The following is an 18315-nucleotide window of genomic DNA, read 5'->3' as shown; positions in this document are numbered from 1 at the left end:
TTTGAAGTCTCATGTATTGTTGGTGTGGATCGAATGACTCAATAGAGAGCAATATTGCACGGGGTTGAGTTGCTGATTTTCGTTGTGATATATGAACGCTTGAGGCCAACTCAAGTTCTTCTGGTTTTCTTTTTAGGATTTTGTTTTGTTTCGTTTCGGTTTTTTTACAGCTAAATAAATTCAGTGCTGTTTGAAACTTAGACTGACGTCAAATGAAAAGGATTATTAAAGAAAAAATAAATCAAGGTGTTTAAATGTTGCTGTTTTTACAAGTCTGTTGCTGTCTGAATGGAAATATTCCACAAGAGAGGAGGAATAGTTCCACTTAGTTTCCAAAGGAGCTGAGCGCTCCGGGCTCAGTGATTTGGAGATAACTTAGAGACATGTTTCTGCAACATTCTTTTCAGAGTTGATGCCAAGGCAGAAGACAAACTGTAACTGTAAGAGAGCATCCGTTGCTTGAGGATTTTCATGTCAGTGTTGTATTTATGGTTTTACAATAAAACAACCTTTAGGAAAAAAAAAAAAACGAAAAGCGTCTGGGGTTTTCTATTTGTCAAGCACGTGAATGGGGCATCACCCAGTGCCGAGCGTCTTGTTGGGAAGAGGGAGAACGGCCGTGAAAGCGGCGTGAATCTCAGCACCGGTCTCTGATGGGCCTTGTTGGCTGTAAAACTCCACCACGGCTTCTCCCCGCATCCCTGCTGCATCCCAAGCATCTTGAGCCTCGCGCTCGGTTGCCAGTGCGGTGAATCCGCTCCTCTGGTGCCACTGGGACCTTCACTGCAGCAGAACCTGCTCCAGGTCGGGTTTGCCCACCAGAGGGGTTGGTCGGTGTGTTGTGATGCAGAATTTGTATTCACACCACCAGGACAGGTTCAGATCAGCTGGGTTTTATGCTGCTAAAACACTGCAAGCTGATACCAAGCAAGATAGTCTTACCTGACATACACCATGTTTCTGCCCAGTGTGGTCAGAGGTTGTCACTTGTAATCGGTAGATTCACCTGCAAATTGCTTTCAGGCCAGGAGAACAGGTGCATTCAGGCACTGAGTGGGCTGTTTCCACAAGGCAAAGCCCTTGGCAGCTGTTCATAAAGAGCCAAAATCAGAAGGGCACAGAAGCCTTTGCCTAGAGGCTGTGTCAGCCTTGGCCTGCACTGGTGTCTCATGGGGATGCACTGGTGTCTCATGGGGGTGCACTGGTGAGTGGGGTCCCTGCAGGATCTGAGCCTTGCTGATGCTCCTTGGAGCTCCAGGACCCACCTCCAGATGGACCAGAAACACCCAGGGGATCGTCCCAAGTGGAACAAGCACAGAGACCAGGGTTTGATGGAGGAGAAGACCAGGCCTGCTGCTGGAAAATCCAAGGTACGTTGTGTGTCGCCCTTCATGTATCCTTCTCTTTGACCTATTTTAATATCCTTTGGGGTTTTCTAACCTTGCTCCTCACCCCCCTCAAAAAAATAATGTTTAAAAAAGGTGGGGAAAAAGTAACTCTGCTTGAGAATTAGGACATTTGTAGTTTGTTAGCTGGAAGAAAAAAATACATGGAATGATGACAGGTCTGGCAATTGGATAAACTCTCTTCGTTAGTAGTGAAGTGTGAAGATAAGCCACAGTAATAACGACAATGATCAGAATATAATGGTAAGAATGGCTGTAGCTTTGCAGTAGGTTTGATGTAAAAGTGATTTCACTCAACAGTGAGTTTAGGTCTCTCACACCCTAACCAGGTACGAGTTAGGATTTGTTTGAAAAATCTGAATATGTCAAGTGCATGATGTGTCACCAAAAGGCACAGAGGGCACAGGACCATGCTCCTCGGCACGCCAGTGTCCCCTGGCACTGAATCATACTTTTTGCTGGACCCATTTAAAGGGACAAATAAGATTGCAAATGGAAGCATTAGAGACTTAAGCGAATCCTGTGTTACTTCCCGATTCTCTGATTTCTGCCTTAATGTGACACAACTACTTTAGCCTTAGTATGAAAGGAAACGGTGGCTCAGAATTCACGTTCTTCTTGGGGTATCCTGTAGTATCCCCTGGGGTATCCTCTAATTTCAGAAGGACTGATGAATCTAGCAGAACTAGATTTTAACTAGTTTAACTCACCACCTCTAATCTCATCTTTGACAATTTACCTTCTGTGGAGTTTTGCTCATGCCGAGATCCGGTGTGGGAGCACAGTGAGGAGCGGGGTGCAAGTGCCCAGGTGTGTGTTACACGACAGCTGGGGACGTGCTGTGCAGGTAAAGCCTCTGTATGTGTGCATGGGTGTGTGGGGTGGCCGTGTGCCCCCTGGGATGTGTGGCTGAGCAGTAAGTACATCCTGACCCACTCTGTAATGTCTCTGACCCAGCGTTTGCAATTTCTGCTTCTTGCTGCTTCTCCATCACCCGCCAGCACGAGGGCAGCTGCTCACAGAGGGACCTGAGGGGGTCCCAGCAACCTGAGTGGGACGGGCAACGCAGGCCCTGAGGTCCTGGTCTGGCTCCACCAAGGGTCCAGAGCTTGGAGCGAGATCCTGGTGGTGACATGGGTCTGGGGTCAGGCTGGGGAGCCAACCTGCATCTCAGGGGTGGGATCTGGTGAGGGCAGCCGGGATCAGACACAAGCAGGCTCACGGTGGTGGGACAGGGTGGAGGTCAAGCTGGGAAATGACTCTGGTCAGAGGTCAGGTCAGCCAGGCAGAGCTCAGGACAGCGACTGAAGGTCCAGAGCTGAGCTGAAATGGGGCTCCTGGGCCACGGCAGGGACGGGACAGACGCCCCAGGTATGGCTGGTCATGGCCACTAAGACATATGAGTGCTCTCTTGTCCCTGAGAGGCTCAGGCTGTAGGGTTGGGCAGTGCCCCTCGTCCAAGCTCCTATTGTCTTAAGTTCCTTGCTGAAGATTCTCTGTGGCTCCTGAAACAAGACAGCATGGGCCAGCTGCAGAATTGTTTCTCCCATGCAAGAACACCCCACAAAACAGTGAAAATTAACAACTGTGAACGTGAGATCAGTTTTAAAAAACATTTAATAGTGAAATGCTGACAGCGCAATAGCCAGATGTGAATGGCAAAGGCACAGCTGCACTTTGTCTGGGGTGCTGCCAGCGTGGGCGATGGACTCCGGTCTGGCGGAGGGCTGCGGTGGCACATTCCTGCTCCTGCTCCATGGGTTAATGGTGAAGGAGGAACCAGAAGCCTCAGCAAAGTGCAGTGTTCACCAGGCACAGGCAAGCGCACAGCACGCGTGAGAGCAGCTGCCACCAGCCTCCCCGGAAAGCTCCAGCATTTGAGCGTTTGCTCTTGATTTTGGCAGAGGTTAACTGCCAGCGTCCTGCTCTTATCCAAGGCTCTGCCTAGGGAGGTGAGGGGTTTCTCCAGGATATGCAGCAAGGCAGAATTAGCCCTCCAATACAGAGTGCCTAGGCACAAAGCACAGGGGAATCTAGACTAGTTTTCGCCACATTTGCAGCCTAGTTTCCCTGTGTCAGCCTCATTTCTGGTCAGGGACAGTAAGCAATACCTGTGGTCTTGCCATGAGACACAAATTTTTACAGCCAACCATGTACCCAGGGTATTGTTGGAATCCAGGGGCTACCCAAGCAGGATCTTATTCACGTCCTTGACCTACAGAGTTGTCATCAGTCTAAGTGATCTGCTCACCAGGATGGTCCCTCTGTGTCCCAACTAGGTGCTCCGTGAGGAACTGACTCATGCAAGAGCTCGGTGGGCTTGAGGAAAGCAGCAGGTACAGTGAGGGCATGGTGGGCAGCTGAAACCCACGCTGCCCTGCCTGCTGCCAGAGAGACGCAGGACAGCGAATGTCTGGGGGCTTTGCAGTCACAGCCCATGCAGACATCCCCTGGAGAGCTGAAACCTGCCCCAGGCAAAGGGATGGTGCAGGAGCAACAGCCGGTCTGGCTGGGAAAGGACACTTCAGGCAATAGAAGGCCGCATTAAACGCTTTTCATATAACTACTCAAAATGATAGCAGCAGCGAGAGACAAAGGCATTTAAAGACAGTTTTGGCAGGTTCAGGCTCAGCTCATACATTGCAGCACAGGTAGAAGAACAAGCATGTTTCAGGCTTTGCTCCCTGTGCCAGCACCAACATTTCTAACATTGCTCATGCCTGCCCAGGGTGGAAAGGAGCTGTGTGAGCGCCTCTGGCCACCTTCTGCAGAGGGCAGCGAGGTCCTCACCAGTCCAGGCCCTCCTGCGCGGGGAGCCCAGTGCCCTTCTGGCTGTAGAACTGGGAGAACCAGCGCCGGTGCTGCTGGATGCTGGAGTCCTCCCTGACCAGCAGCGGCTTGGGCAGGTACTGTTTGTTATTCCAGATGGTTATATCGCGTTCAAACTGGGGGGAGAAGGGTGGTCTCATTCAGGTGGGGAAGCCGAACCAGCAGATTCGTGCTGCCTGCATGCTAGGTTTACTTTTTAGCATTTCCCCCAAATGGCCCGTATCAGACTGCTGGTGCTGTTTATGACTTGTAACGCTACTGCTCTGTCTGCAGTTGGGAGGTGTTTAGCCCAGCAAGAAACTGATTTCATCTTAGGCTACCTTTGTCATAGGAGATACTGAAAAAGAAATGGATGTTGTGTAGGTAGGAGCTGCTCCACCTGAGACTTTTGATTTGCTGCACAGCTCCAGACAACCAGGGCTTTACAAATTAAGCATCTGCATCTTAAATTCTGCTCTGACACACATGCAGTAAGATTTATGGAGTTTTCCTCTGTGAAGAGGTCTCCGCAGAAATCAGTGCTGCTCATTCACATCAGTAAGAATGCAAAATATAAAGCCAGCAGTTATCCAATATGAGCTAGCACAGCCAGGTTGGATTTGGGGTAGGGTTTTGGCATCTGAAAACAATCTGGTGGCAATTTTCACTGCAGGGCCAGTGAAAATCTCTCTGGTCAGATCAAACAGTTTCCAAGCTTAGGCCCTGATAGAAGGGAATGACATGAACCCCTCTGACTGCTGGGAGGGAGTTAAGGGGTGACAGACTCTGAATTTCCTTGGCAGTTCCAGCTGTTGTAACAAGGAGTAACAGCCACAGATTGTGGGTTGAGAAGTTCAAAATGGACATGAAAACCAAAAATGAACAATGTGGGTAGAGCAGTAATAGAACAGGTCACCCAGGGAACTGGAGTCCTCTGAAGGAGGCGGCCTTCAAGGCCATGCCTGACCTGAACTTGGCAACAGCCTTGCCCCCAACAGGGATATTGGGCTGGAGATCTCCAAAGGGGCCTTTCACCACTTCCATGAATCCCTGTGGTAAGCACCTGGAGAAACCTCTGTCAGGAGTTGCCCAATCTCATGATAAATTAACAGCGAGAGGATCTCTTGGCTCAGTTCTCACTGGGGGAGATGGAGTGGTCCTAAAGCACCAGCCTGGGATGCTGGAAATCCAGACGAATTACTGGCTCTCTCTAAGAGGTCCTGTGGCTTGGCAGAGGTTGCCTAATCCTTGTGCCCCAGTTCCCCCTGCGCAGGAGAGGGATGGCACCTCTGCCCTCCTCAGCACATAAGCCACTGCAGGGACCCTCTTTACTAAACCTCAATTTAGTTCCTTGGGCTGTTAAAACTGAAAGACCTTGCCAAGCACTGGAAGGATCTTGCCCATAAGTGCTTGTCTCCCATGTACAGCTGAGCCCACGTGGCAACTGCTCTTCCTCCTCACACCTCCAAGCCACCAAGCTCCAGGTGACCACCTTTGGCCGCCCTTCCTCATAGGCCTTACCTGTAAGCACTCTGCTCTCAGGAGGAACTTGGGGATTATGGCCGGTATGTTCTTCTGGTAGTAGATTGTGTGAACAACTTTCTGCAGGAGAGGTTCCAGGGGAGTCACTGACTGCAGGATGATCCCGCGGCCCAGGAAAGCGTGTTCAAGGATGAGGAAAACCAGCGCTGGCCCCACCTGCAGGGCAACAGAACACCCTGAGGAACAGTCCCCAGTGGTCCAGCCCTCTGGTACAGCAACTCCTGTGGCTTGAGATGGCTCCTAGGCTGTGCTCAAGTCCCCCATTGCTTTGTCTTTCATCTGATAACAGGCTCAAAGCCAAGCTACACCTCAGGGCCATCATCACAGACCACTTGCTGCCTGGCCAGGGGAAATCCAGCAGAGCCATGCAGCCGCCGTTGCCTGGGACATTTGTCAGGGCTGGATGGCTTTGCCCTGAGCCCAAGGGAATTCATGAGGATTTACAGCACTCTACTGGTCCCCAAAAGCTTTAATTTAGGAAGTGCTTCCCAATTGTCCCTTGGTCTTGTTCATCACTGCACTACCTTCAGGTCGTGAACAACCTTCTTGGACTGTTGACTCAAGTGCTGGGCGCTGGATCTCAGCAGCAGTGATTACAATGTGAGTATGGAGGTAACACAACAGCCCTACTCCTGCTCTGGCTTCTTCCTTTGCAGCTACAAGTCACATCAGGATTTGGCTGAAGGGGCTCGGGTTCTTTGTTTGTCTTGCATGGCATGAAGTGCTTGTTCTCTGCACTCTGATGTGCATCCAGACATACAGATACGTGCTCATACGCTTGGTTCTTTGAGGCAGTGCAGATATTACTGGGGTTTTTGTCTACTTGATTTACTACTCATTTAATGTTTGGTTGGGTACAGACTCTTTGTAAGGTTATTTTAATGTCTTTCCTTTTTTTTTCTCCTGTTCCTTGATATCAGTTCTAAATAGCACAATTTAAAAAAACAACAGATACAATCAACATACACTTTGTGATAATTCACTAATTACACCAAGATCTATCCCTTATCATTACTTGTTTTGCTGTTGTTCTGAATTTGTAATACGGAAATACGTCAAATGCCTTCAAAATTGTACTAGAACAAAGATATTGGTTTTATCTGACGAGATTAGCATTTAATCAAAAGAAATCCCACAACCAAACACAAAAGTGTGAAGATCCAGTTCCCATTGATTCATGGTTAGTGGCAGGTTTTTTCCTATTTTAATTCTTTATCGATTATTATCAACTATTTTATTGGTATTCAGGCCTGATCTTGGGCTACAAGACGTTTTTTCTGATTTTCAGAAAGTGGGGAGGGGAAAGAGAAGTGTGGTTAATAAACATGGATCCAAACCGAAAACCAAACGCACAAGAAAGGAAGAAAATGAGAAAAGGAGCAAACTGCAGGAGGAGCTCTTGACATTGGTGTGACTTTGGTTTTTTAGCGTAAATGTTTGTAAACTGACAAATCTTTGTGCTTTCCAGAAAGCTGTCAGAAAAAAACCCAAGTTTTTTGGATCATACAGATCAACATCCTCAATGTTTCTCACTGTATATTGAGTGCTCCCTGTGCCTTTCCCAGGCATGTTCACCACAGACACAAAAGATCCCAAGAGCTGTGACAATGTGGTGTGAAGGTCTCCTGGGATTGTCACCACTGTCTGCTCAGGTACCAGCTATTTCTTTTTTCAGTTCTTTCCTGGGCACAGCGGTCCTCACAAACCCTCCCTTTGCTCTGTGCTGTGGGGCAGCCCCACAGTCAGTGGGTGGTTTTGGCCCATGTGTCTGATGCGCTTGGTAGGAAAGGCCACGCTGGGCAGAATAGGCAAGGACTCAGCTGTGGGTCGCTGGTGCTCAGCAGCACGAGACGTACCTGCCTCACTGAAACCTTCAGATCCAGCGCGGGGATGTGCTTCCCGAAGATTCTTGTGGAGTGTAGGAGCAGCAGCTGGGAGCAATGCTCGTTGGGCTCTGGCTCGGGACACCATTCCCCCTGGAGAGGTGGAGAAAATCAACTCAGTCTGGGACTTGGGGAGATGGGAGTTCAGGGTGAGGGAGGTGGCAGCAATGTGGTGACAAGAGCTGATTGTGAATCATGGAATCATAGAGTCATTTTGGCTGGAAGAGACCCTTAAGATCATTGAATCCAACCGTTGTCCTAACTCTGGCACTACCTGATGTCCCTGAGAACCTCATGTCCGTCTGTCCAACCCTCCAGGGATGGTGACTCCAGCACTGCCCTGGGCAGCCTGTTCCAATGCCCCACAGCCCTTTGGGGAAGAAATTGTTCCCCAGATCCAACCTCAACCTCCCCTGGCGCAACTTGAGGCCGTTTCCTCTGCTCCTGGCGCTTGTTCCTGGGGAGCAGAGCCCGACCCCCCCTGGCTCCAAGCTCCTTTCAGGCAGTTCAGAGATCAGAAGGGCTCCCCTCAGCTCCTGTTCTCCAGCTGAACCCCCCAGGTCCCTCAGCCGCTTCCATCACACTTGTGCTCCAGCCCCTCACCAGCTCCGTTCCCTCCTCTCAACTTGCTCCAGCACCTCAGGGTCTTTCCTGCAGTGAGGGATCCAAAACTGAACACAAAAGACCATGTAGAGAGGAGCAGAGATGAGGGAGTGCACCTAAACCCCTCAGAGACACAGAGAAGAGCCTGGACCTGAAGACGGGGGAATGTGGCCGAGGGGTTGAGGTGCGACTGATGCTTTGCGGCAGAAGGGGGACCTGGTTTGAAAGACTTCGTGGCTAAGAGGGACTCAGGGTCTTACCTTCCACGTGTGCCTCATAAACTGCCACAGCCTGGATTTGGAGTATCTCAGATCAGATCCGGCCAGAATAGCTGTTCCATGGAGAAAATCCAGGTGGGCCGCGTCGGCCACGTTCTCAGGGATTTCCTGCCGTTGGGGAACAATTTGCCACTGGTGAGAGCTGACTGGGGTGTGAGCTGCGTGCATTTAACAGCTGAGCACAGCGGAGACCCGACACAGCACCAGCGACCGAGCGCGGGGAGGAAGGAGCCTCAGCGCAGACCGACCGGGGACTGGTTCTCAACTACTGTACATGGACCATTTAAACAGGAAGCTCAGAATATTCAGGGTTAATTTTAAGCTCTCAGAGGTCGATGCATGTTCATGTCTGCAGCTGCACAGGCTGAGACTCCAAGTCCTTCCTTTGGCCCTGCAGTATTTGTAAGGAATAAAGCATTGTTGTGTTTATGCTCCTAGACTAGTTTTCACATACTTTTAAAAGTTTAAACCCCACTGGGCTGCCCACAATATGTGACTTTTGGAGAAGTTTTAACTTCTCTATTACTCAACTACACAAGCTTTCCACCAGCTTGGCAAGCAGCACAGGCTGGCCCCAGTGCAGACCTGCGTACAGTGGCTTGCACTGAAGAGCAGACATGAAATAAATGTTACTGTCTCTCCCATCAGTCTCCCAAATCCTCCCGGCTTCTTCCCACTCCCAGAGCTGTATCTCCTGTGTCTCCTGCATCTTCTTCATTTCTTCTAATAATTCTTCGTTTCTTTGTAACCCACTCACCTTAGTTGTGATTTAGTCAGCAGGCAGGCACTGCCTTTGGAAAGAATTGTGCTTTAGATAAGCGTCATTTTTGTCACTGATTTTTACAAATAGAGGTGTTCTGGTCGGTGGCAAGCACATAAAAATCTCCCAAGGTCCAAAATCCCAAGGGTTTGCCCGTTTTCAACACTGCTGCTGCCTCCCATTTCCTCCACCCACGGTGGCCCTCAGCTCCCCCGGGGACCACAGCCACGGTCCCTTCTGTTTAGTGCCACAAAATGGTTCCACTTTTCCAGCCTCATTTCCACCGAGAGGTGATGGAGACAACAGCCATTTTGTTCTCTGTGGCACATTTGTCAGCGTATGATGGTGATTATGAAGATTAACAGCAAAATAACTGTGCATTTCCATTTTGGTGACTGACGAGTTGAAAAGCCTCCTGACACTAAGTGCCACAATTCTTAGAGAATCTTTTTTTAAATTACATCAGTTATAAGTCAAAGCAAATTAACAGATTCCTTTTAAGTACCCAGAACATCTGCTGTCTACTCAAGAAGCCCACGATCTGTGTTTGGGGAACATATGTTGTATTCTTGGTACACGGCGTAGGGATGTATTTCTAGGTCTGAGCTCTGCCGGTGGCAGCGGTGGCACTGGGCGCAGACAGAGCCCAGTTAATTGGGAGGGAGATGCCCCTGAATGGGTAAACTGGGAGGGGACGTCCCTGAACTGGTCTATAGGAGAGGATCCAGGCATGGACGCGCCCCGCGGAGGGACCAGGCTCCCTACCTCGATGTGCGCGTCCACCAAGTGCTTGGTCTGCCCACGGAACACCCACTCCTGGGTGGCGACCTCCCGCTGCTCGGGCACGGCCCAGGTGGGACCGACCCCTTCGCCGTGGTACCAGACCAGCAGCATCCCGTTCACCTCGCAGGACGGCCAGGTCCGGATGCTCGCAAAGTCCGGCACTGGCGGGGGACAAAAAGGAGTCAGTTAAAAGTGGCATCTCTAAGGCTGGCACTAGTGCTGAGGGTCACCTCATCCAGAACCACAGCTCAGAGATGGTCTTCATGGGAGATACTCGTGTAGCAAGACTTGCTGGTGATGCTTTTCCTGCTTTCAGGCTGCTGAAGAAGGACAACGGCTTCTGAAGTTCATAGAAGTCAGTTTGCTTAAATCAGTTTTATTTCAGTTTGTTTTGCAGAAGTCTCTCTAGGGAAGAGGCACAGCTGGTTGCTCTTCAGCCTTTCTCCCTACTCTTAAAACTGTTCAAATAAGTAACTGCTGCATCAGTGGACTCACCTCAAGTTTCAATGAGCTAGAAGGAGTTGTTTTTAAATAACTAAGAAGTACAAGCCAAAGCAAAACTCAAGGTAGGTCTGTTTGCTGGTTTCAGCCACGTTTAGAATTGGTGGTTTAAACTAATTAGTGCGGCTAGATCAAGTAATGGCTACATGTGAACTTCCTACACAGTCAACGCCAACCATATCTAAATGGTAGGTGGGTGCAAAGAGCTTTCCTGGATTCTGACCAAAAGTTCCCTTCAGGCCTTAAAAAGGAGAAAAAACTTGTCATTGGGAGACTATTCTGTTATGCTAACATGACAGATTTAAGCGTCGATGTGATATAAGCTGTCACTATAGAGTACAGAATCATTCCTGAAACCCCACAGCTCCTCAGGATCTGTCTCTGATGATGGTAATAACTTGGAGTTAAAATTCTTCTGATTTTTATACCTTGCTTGCTGAACACAGGAGTTGTAGGACTACCAAAATCAAGAAGGGTGATTATTTAACTAGACTAAAGCCCCAGTTACCATCTAACATAGGAAAGGGCACTGGAACATCATTCCCCAACAGGTAAAACCCAGGAGGAAAATTAGGGTGCTGCATGAAGTAGGGGAGCCAGATGGAGTGTGAATTGTTATAAAGACCACTTTTCCTTAACGACGTAGCTTTTAATGAGGACACACAGGGCACTACTGTTTCTGCAGAAGCTCTCTGGGGATTTGGGGGATACTCACCTTTTTCAGCATACGGGATGCGAGCGCATTTTCCATCTTCTCCTTGAAACCGCCAGCCGTGAAACGGGCACTCGATGCAGTTGCCCACGACGCGCCCGCCGGCAGCGAGGTTGGCGCCGAGGTGGGGGCAGTAGGTGTCCACCACGTAGGCTTGGCCATCCTGGCCGCGAAACACAGCCAGCTGCTCTCCTGCAGAAATACGAGATTGTGGGGTTGCAAAGACGCTTCCAAATGAAGAGGGTCAGGTAAGACAAATGTTGCTCAGCTTATAAACAAGCAGCACCAATCGGTGCCTTTACCCGACGTTGCCTGTGCAAAGACATGCAGAAATATCCCGCTAAAAAATTCATATAGGACTTTTTCATTGCTTTCTAGCGGAAGAGCCGTGGCAGGACAGCAATACGGCTGCTCCGGAGAAGTTGTTTAACCAGGAGATGGCAGCAGGCAGCTGCCGGAGCCGGTGCTGCCCGGCCAGGCAGGAGCGTCTGCTGCCTGCACCAAGGGCCGTGCAGAACCGGGCTGGCAGCTGCTGTACCACATGCCAGGCTATGGTAGCTGGCGCGATTTCTCCTGGTTGTCTCTAAACCCTCCTGGCTCTGTCCCTCAGCCCTGGTCCTTGAGCTCTCAGAGCCTGTTTCAGCTGCAGGATAAATCACAGAAGTGACTTAGATGTTTCCCCTGCTGAGGGAGGGATCCACACGTAGCAGAGCAGTAGCTGCATTTAAAGCCTTTGCCTCAGAGGTGTAGAGGAGGAGCACAGGCTCATACATTTTGGGAATCTCTGCTAATGGTAGTAGGAAGGAGAAGCCCTTCATCTGTTTGCTCTTGAACTCCAAGGACCATCTGCACTGCGGCTCAGCAGCAAATCCCTTCCTGGAGCAGGGTTGGCTGGTGCTGCAGGCTGGAGAACGCTCACATCCTGAGCAAAAGGGAGTTCTCTGGTGAAGCAAAGGGAAGCGCCTGACTCTGGTTTGCTCTGAGTGGGGAGTGAGTGAGAGTCAGTGCTGGCATGGGTTCATATTGCCCTAGCACTCAGACTTGCTTTTGTCCATCATTGGACCTGATTCCTTGTGCTCCCTTGAAGCAATGTGAGGTTTGCCCTGCTGGGATCTGCCCCTTCTCAGTTCTGGGATCATCTTCTTCCTCCCCACCCTCAGGGTAGCACTGTGTTTGCTGAGCAAGGAGATAATAAAGTGGAGAGAAAGACAGTACCTGGGCTATAGCCAGAGCTCTGTTCATGGCACTGGTCCAGCCAGCTGTGCAAGGCATCCACAGCTGGATGGCATGCCACATGATTACCTAAATCAATGTTCTTCCTGGAGGGCCTGTTTAGGTGCCAGGTGCTTTTCTGGCCAAGCACAGAGCTGCTCCGAGGGTGCTGCTGCACTGCGGCCATCCCAGCACCCACATCCCTGCCAGTGGCTCAGGGGAAAGGTTCTGCTCACGGGTGACCTGGCTCCAAAGCAAAGCCAGACCTGCTCCAGTGTCCCCTCAAGCCATGCCCTGTTTGGAAGGGCCGCAGCTGCTCTGAGAACCCTGGAGCACTCAGAGGCTGCTTATACAGATGCAGCCCCCGAGTTAAAGGCTGGGGTGCTCCAAGGTCCTCTCTCCCATACCGTGCTTCAGGTTATGCATCTATTAATTCAGATTTCATCAGCTTGCGAAATCTGATCATTATAGCAGTTGCTGTAACTTACAGCTCAACTAGTAAGAAATAAAGCCAAACTGAACTTTGAGAGCCAGGTTCTGCCTGTATTTTCCCAGACAGCCACACTGATGACGAGTGATCCATTGTCAGCTGTCCCACCCAAAACCACTTTCCTCTGTTGAAGTTTTGTGGTCGGAGCAAAGAAAAGAAAACCCTGCAAATTTTCCCAGCTTCTGATCCTAGGAAGCATTGTTTCTGGTATCTGGCAAGAATGTGTTGTTGTACTGCAGAGCCTGAGGGTCCCTCCTTACCCAGGACACCTGGCTCTGTTGTCCCTGCAGTCTTTCTGGAAGGTTCTCACATATCTGCTGGCAGCCGGCACAAGGACCTGAAGGCACCAATGGTCCTTCCCCCTGCCCCAGGTATCAGGGATCCATTCTGGAACATGAGCATTTTCCTCTCTCTCTGACCTGCCTCTCTACCTGACCTGAAGTTCAGGGCAAAGGGGGGAAAGCAGGGAAAGGGCTTCTGCCTGCTGGTGAACGTGTTGCAGGTTCACCAGGAGCAGCCCTGAAGTCTGGTGCTTTGTCCACTGAAGGTTTAAGACAGTTTTACTCCAAGAAGGTCCCATCTCTAGAGCTTTCCTCATCCAGGCAGTTTGGAGCTCTTCCGCCTTGAAGATCTGAAGCAGTGCCTGTGGTCAGACCCTTGCTGGCTGCCTGAGAACCTCACCCGGGACCCCTGAGTGAGTCCTGCTTTTGTCTCCAGCCTCTGGAACCAGAAGAGAAGCTGATCTTTGCTCTGGCTTGCGCATCAAATCTGAGGTCTCTTCAGTTTGGATAGTGTCCCGGCATAAGTTACACCGAGAAATTCTGCTACATGTGAATATTAGAACATTAACAGCCACAATCACAGAATCCCAGCCTAGTTGGGGTTGAAGGGACCTCTGGAGATCATCCAGTCCAACCCACCTTCTAAAGCAATTACACCTAGAGTAGATTGCACAGGATCATGTCCAGGTGGGTTTGAATGTCTCAGAGAAGGAGACTCCACACCCGCTCTGGGCAGCCTGGGCCAGGCTCTGGCACCTCCCAGCAGAGAAGTTTCTGCTCATGTTCAGATGGAGCCTCCTGTGTTTCAGTCTGTGCCCGCTGCCCCTCACCCTGGCGCTGGGCACCACTGAACAGAGTCTGGTCCATCCTCTGACACCCACCCGGAGATACTGATCACATTGAGCAGATCCCTCTCAGCTTCTCTTCTCCAGCTGAACAGCTTCAGCTCTCTCAGTCTCTCCTGATCAGAAAGGACCCTCATCATCTTTGTGTCCCTTCACTGGACTCTCTCCAGTTACTCCTTGTCCTTCATAAACTGGGGAGCCCAGAACTGGTCCCAGTAACTCCAGATACAGCCTCACCAGGGCGGAGCAGACGGGGAGGAACCTCCCTCAACCTGCTGGTCACACTCTTCCTGATGCACCCCAGGTGCCATTGGCCTCTTGGCCACAAGGACACATTGTTGACTCATGGTCAACCTGTTGTCAACCAGAACTCCCAAGTCCTTCTCTGCAGTGCTGCTTTCCACACTGTGCTCTTCCACAATAGTGATGCTTTCCTTTTAAATTAGTCAATTTATTTTATGGAAGTCAGATGGCAATTATAGCAAGACTAGCACATGAGATATAAAATGCCCCAGGGCCGCTGTGCAGTTCCAGGCACTTGGCTCAGAGGTTGCGCTCTGGGGCTTCTCTGCACACCAGGGTCTGAGCAGCTTCCCTGCAGGCAGTGCCTGGGCAGCAGATCAGAACAGCTGTGCTTTCACAACCTCAGCAGAGAATAAGGCTTTCCTGCATGCTCAGTGCCATGTTTTGGAAGGGATCTCATCCCAAAGGGACTGAGTCAAGTGATCTCTGTTCTTTCACCACCTCTGGCTCGTTGCCTTTCCAGGCTATGCTCGCAAACTTCAAAATAAATTAGACACGCACAAACCTGGAGGCTGCAGGTTGTTTAACTGTCTTATTTACTGATAATCTCCCTGGCACTGGCACACTACTGTTACGCTGCCACTAGGAGTGATTTTTACCTGCATGTTTCAGCAAGACCCAGAGGACTGGGTGCCAGGAACTGTGCTTCAGGCAGACAACCAACGGAGTCATAACAGGCTGGTGAGGGTACTCTAGGATGTGTATATTGAATTACATAGGTCCCATTATACAAAATAAACAACATCAAAACCAACAACAACTTCATATCAGTACATGGCTCTTAAAAACCGAAAACATCCCACCCTTTCATCACTGAATATGAGGGATTTCAATGTAGAAATATCCCTTCTGATGAGGAAGACACCAGCACAAGTCCAAACCTTTCTTCAAGGTGAAAGCACCCTGGACAAGCACAGTTCTCCTCTGGATGTGGCTGTGAGACCCCACCCTGATCTCCGCAGGACATGGGGAGCTGCAGACAGTAATGCCTGCAAAGAGAGAGCGCCCAGGCAGCGAGATGCTCTGTTGTCCCAGCAAGGAGCCCAGACAGGGGTGCTCCGCACAGTCTCATGGAGCCTGTGCCCCAGTGCCCCAGCAAGGATATTCAATGCACATGCAAAACCGAGGCTGTGACACCCTTGTTGCCCCATAGGGTTGCGGGCTGGGGTGCCCTGAAAGGAGTGCATGGGCAGAGTTGTCCCAGTGCCACAGCAGAGCCCCAAGGCACGAATGCCCTGAACACTGGCAAGGAGCCCAGGCAGGGACATTGCAGTGCCACAGTGCGGGTGCTGGTTTGGATACCCCAGTACCCCAGCGGGACACCTAGGTTGGGGTGCACCAGTTCCCCGGTGAGGATGCTGGTGTGAAGATGTCAGTGCCTCAGCAAAGTGCCCAGGCAGAGATGTCCCTGTGCCTCAGCAGGCACGCCTGGGCAGGGATGCCCTGTTTCCCTGGCAGGGATGTCGTCCAGGATTCCCTGGTGCCCAGGTGGGGATGTCTGGGCAGGGATGGCCTAGTGACCTGGCGGGGATGCCAGCTGGGATGTCCCAGTGCCTCAGTGTGGGCGCTGGTCTGGATATCCCAGTGCCCTGGTAGAGGTACACAGGTAGAGATGCCCGGGTGCCCTGGCAGTGTGTCCGGGCAGGAATGTCCCTGTGCCTCAGCAGGAATACCTGGGCAGGGATGCCTTGTTTCCCTGGCAGGGGTGCTGTCCAGGATTCCCTGGTGCCCTAGTGGGGATGTCTGGGCGGGGATGTGCTGGTGGAGTTACCAGCTGGGATGTCCCAGTGCCTTGGCAGAGGTGCCCAAGCAGGGACACCCCGGTGCCCCGGCAGAGATACCAAGGCAGGGATGCCCCGGTGCCCCGGCAAACGTGCCCGGGCGGGCATGCCCTGCTATCCCGGCAAGAATGTCGGAGCAGGGATGCCCTGCACACCGGCCAGGATCGCGAATCTCATCACCCCGTTGCCCGGGCGGGGGTCGGGGGCACTCACCGAGCAGGGAGAGGCTGCGGACGGCGCCGCGGGGCAGCTCTGCGGAGTCGAGCAGGCGGTACCAGCCGTTGGGGTAGGGGGGCGGCAGAGCCCCGGGCCGGCGGTAGCGGCGGGCGCGGCGAGCAGCCTGTTTGCGGCTCAGCCCGGGGACCGGCAGGTAGCCCACCTGCCCGGGGCCGCGCCGCACGACCAGCGGCCGGGAGCAGCCCCACACCAGCAGGACGAGGAAGAGGAGGAAGAGGGGGAGGAGGAAGAGCAGCCCCCCACGCCCCAGCCCCGCCAGCAGCAGCGCAGCGCCGCACCGCTCGATCTCCATAGCACGGCCAGTCCCGCCGCCGTCTCCCCTTATAGCTCAAGCCGCCCCGCCCGGGGAGGCGCTGCCTGGGCCGGGGGGACGGGACTTCACACCCCGGGGACCCCACGGGCAACCCCGGCTGCATCCCGGGCTGCGGCGGCGGGGTCCGCTCTGCTCGGCCCCCGGGAGGGGGCGACCCCGCACAGCTCCCGCTGCCGGAGCTGAGCGGAGAGGGTCGGGGGGCAAATTGGGAGAGCAGGGGTGGATTCAACTGCAACCTGCCGCCAGATCCAGGGTTGTGGAGCAGAGGGGGCCGGGATATTCTCTGAGACACAATGAGCACAAGATTCAGCAAGGGAAACTTCACTTGCACATAAGGAAAAAATGTTGCCTTGAAAGAATCATAGAATCATTTTGGTTGGAAGACACCCTTAAGATCATCGAGACCAACCGCGACCTAGGTCTAGCACTGAACCGTGTCCCTAAGAGCCTCAGCTATATGTCTTTTAAACACCCTCAGGGATGGTGACTCCACCACTGCCCTGGGCAGCCTGTTTCAGTGCTTCACAACTCTATCCATGAGTGGTCTTAAATTCAGTAGATATGTTGGTTAGATTGGTAAATACCCCAGCATCCTCCTGAGCTACAGTCTCAGGCTTAGAAAGGGGGAACCTGGTGTTGGGGCTGGCTTTGACATTGGCAGCTGACAGGACACTGACAGGTCTCTCAGAGAAGCTCAGAGATGCCAGCACAGAAAACAAGACTAAGAGGGGAGTTGAATCCCCTCCATGCAGAGAGGATAAATCAGGGCAAAGCCAAGGCTGGGCTATTGGAGCATGGCAGCTGAGGCAGAGAAGTAATGCTTGATTTAGTCAGAAGAACTGCACAGGTTCCAGAGGTAACTCTAGAAAACCACGTGTTGCCTATCACGTAGACAGAGATTTCTAAGAGATGCAGCAACTGAAAATACCCACCTAGTACAGACTAATCAAAAAGGGAAAAGTGGACAGAAATGGAGCATCTGACTGAAGCAAAAGGAGCAACTAAAAGGGTGAATTCAGACAGGGTGAATTGCAGGAACATCTCATGTGAAAGGTTTGGGTAAATATATATATATGACCTATTGGAAACCTGTTCTAGGAGAAGAATGCTGGTGTAGTTATGCAGAAGACTGAACACAACAATTGCAAGTAAACAGACATCATTCAGAGAGGGACAGGAGGCAGGTCCTGTTTGACCGGGGAAAAGGGAAAATGCAGCAACACTTTCAAGTGAAGAATCAAGTCAAAATAAGGTAGGTCAAAGACGGATTTTTAAGGGCAACTTGCTAAAGGCATAGAAGCACTTAATAAAAACATCAATTGCACAAAAACAGAGACCCGATGGGTGGTTTGGGGACCAGCAGAGTCTCAGTACTGCACTAGGCAAATCCAGGAGACCCTGCAGTGAAGGGCTGAGAGGCACAGGAATGAACGTGCTCTGCTGGGAAAGAGTCAGCCCCCTGTTTGCACCCAGAAGTCACATCTCACAGATCCATCTCAGGAGTCAGCAAACAAGGGAACAAGTTAATACCTTGTTCATGCGGCTGTTCAAGACACTTCCTCTGTAGTACCAGTACT

At 51.5% G+C, this 18315-nt stretch overlaps 1 protein-coding gene across 1 annotated transcript; it reads right to left on the bottom strand.

Moving 5' to 3' along the window:
* Positions 1-4001: 4001 nt before the first annotated feature.
* Positions 4002-16717, bottom strand: LOC136110281 (cholesterol 7-desaturase nvd-like). The gene is made up of 7 exons (XM_065853493.2): positions 16402-16717; positions 11280-11468; positions 10046-10224; positions 8503-8628; positions 7613-7732; positions 5736-5912; positions 4002-4351 (listed from the first exon to the last, which is right to left on the bottom strand). The coding sequence occupies exons 1-7, from the start codon at positions 16715-16717 to the stop codon at positions 4193-4195; spliced, it is 1266 nt and encodes a 421-aa protein (XP_065709565.2). The 3' UTR covers positions 4002-4192.
* Between the last annotated feature and the right edge of the window lie 1598 nt (positions 16718-18315).

This window comes from Patagioenas fasciata, chromosome 20, assembly GCF_037038585.1.
Source record: "Patagioenas fasciata isolate bPatFas1 chromosome 20, bPatFas1.hap1, whole genome shotgun sequence".
In the NCBI taxonomy this organism is placed as follows: Eukaryota; Metazoa; Chordata; class Aves; order Columbiformes; family Columbidae; genus Patagioenas; species Patagioenas fasciata.
The sequence above is the reverse complement of the archived record's forward strand: the minus strand, read 5'-3'. Positions and strand labels throughout refer to the sequence as shown.

Excerpts from the sequence above, each read along its gene's own strand:
- LOC136110281 (XM_065853493.2), bottom strand. The coding sequence starts at position 16,717 with ATGGAGATCGAGCGGTGCGGCGCTGCGCTGCTGCTGGCGGGGCTGGGG. Across the intron at positions 7,733-8,502 it reads TTATGAGGCACACGTGGAAG|GGGGAATGGTGTCCCGAGCC; the intron begins GTAAGACCCTGA and ends CCACCTCTCCAG. Across the intron at positions 5,913-7,612 it reads TGAAGGTTTCAGTGAGGCAG|GTGGGGCCAGCGCTGGTTTT; the intron begins GTACGTCTCGTG and ends GTTGCCCTGCAG.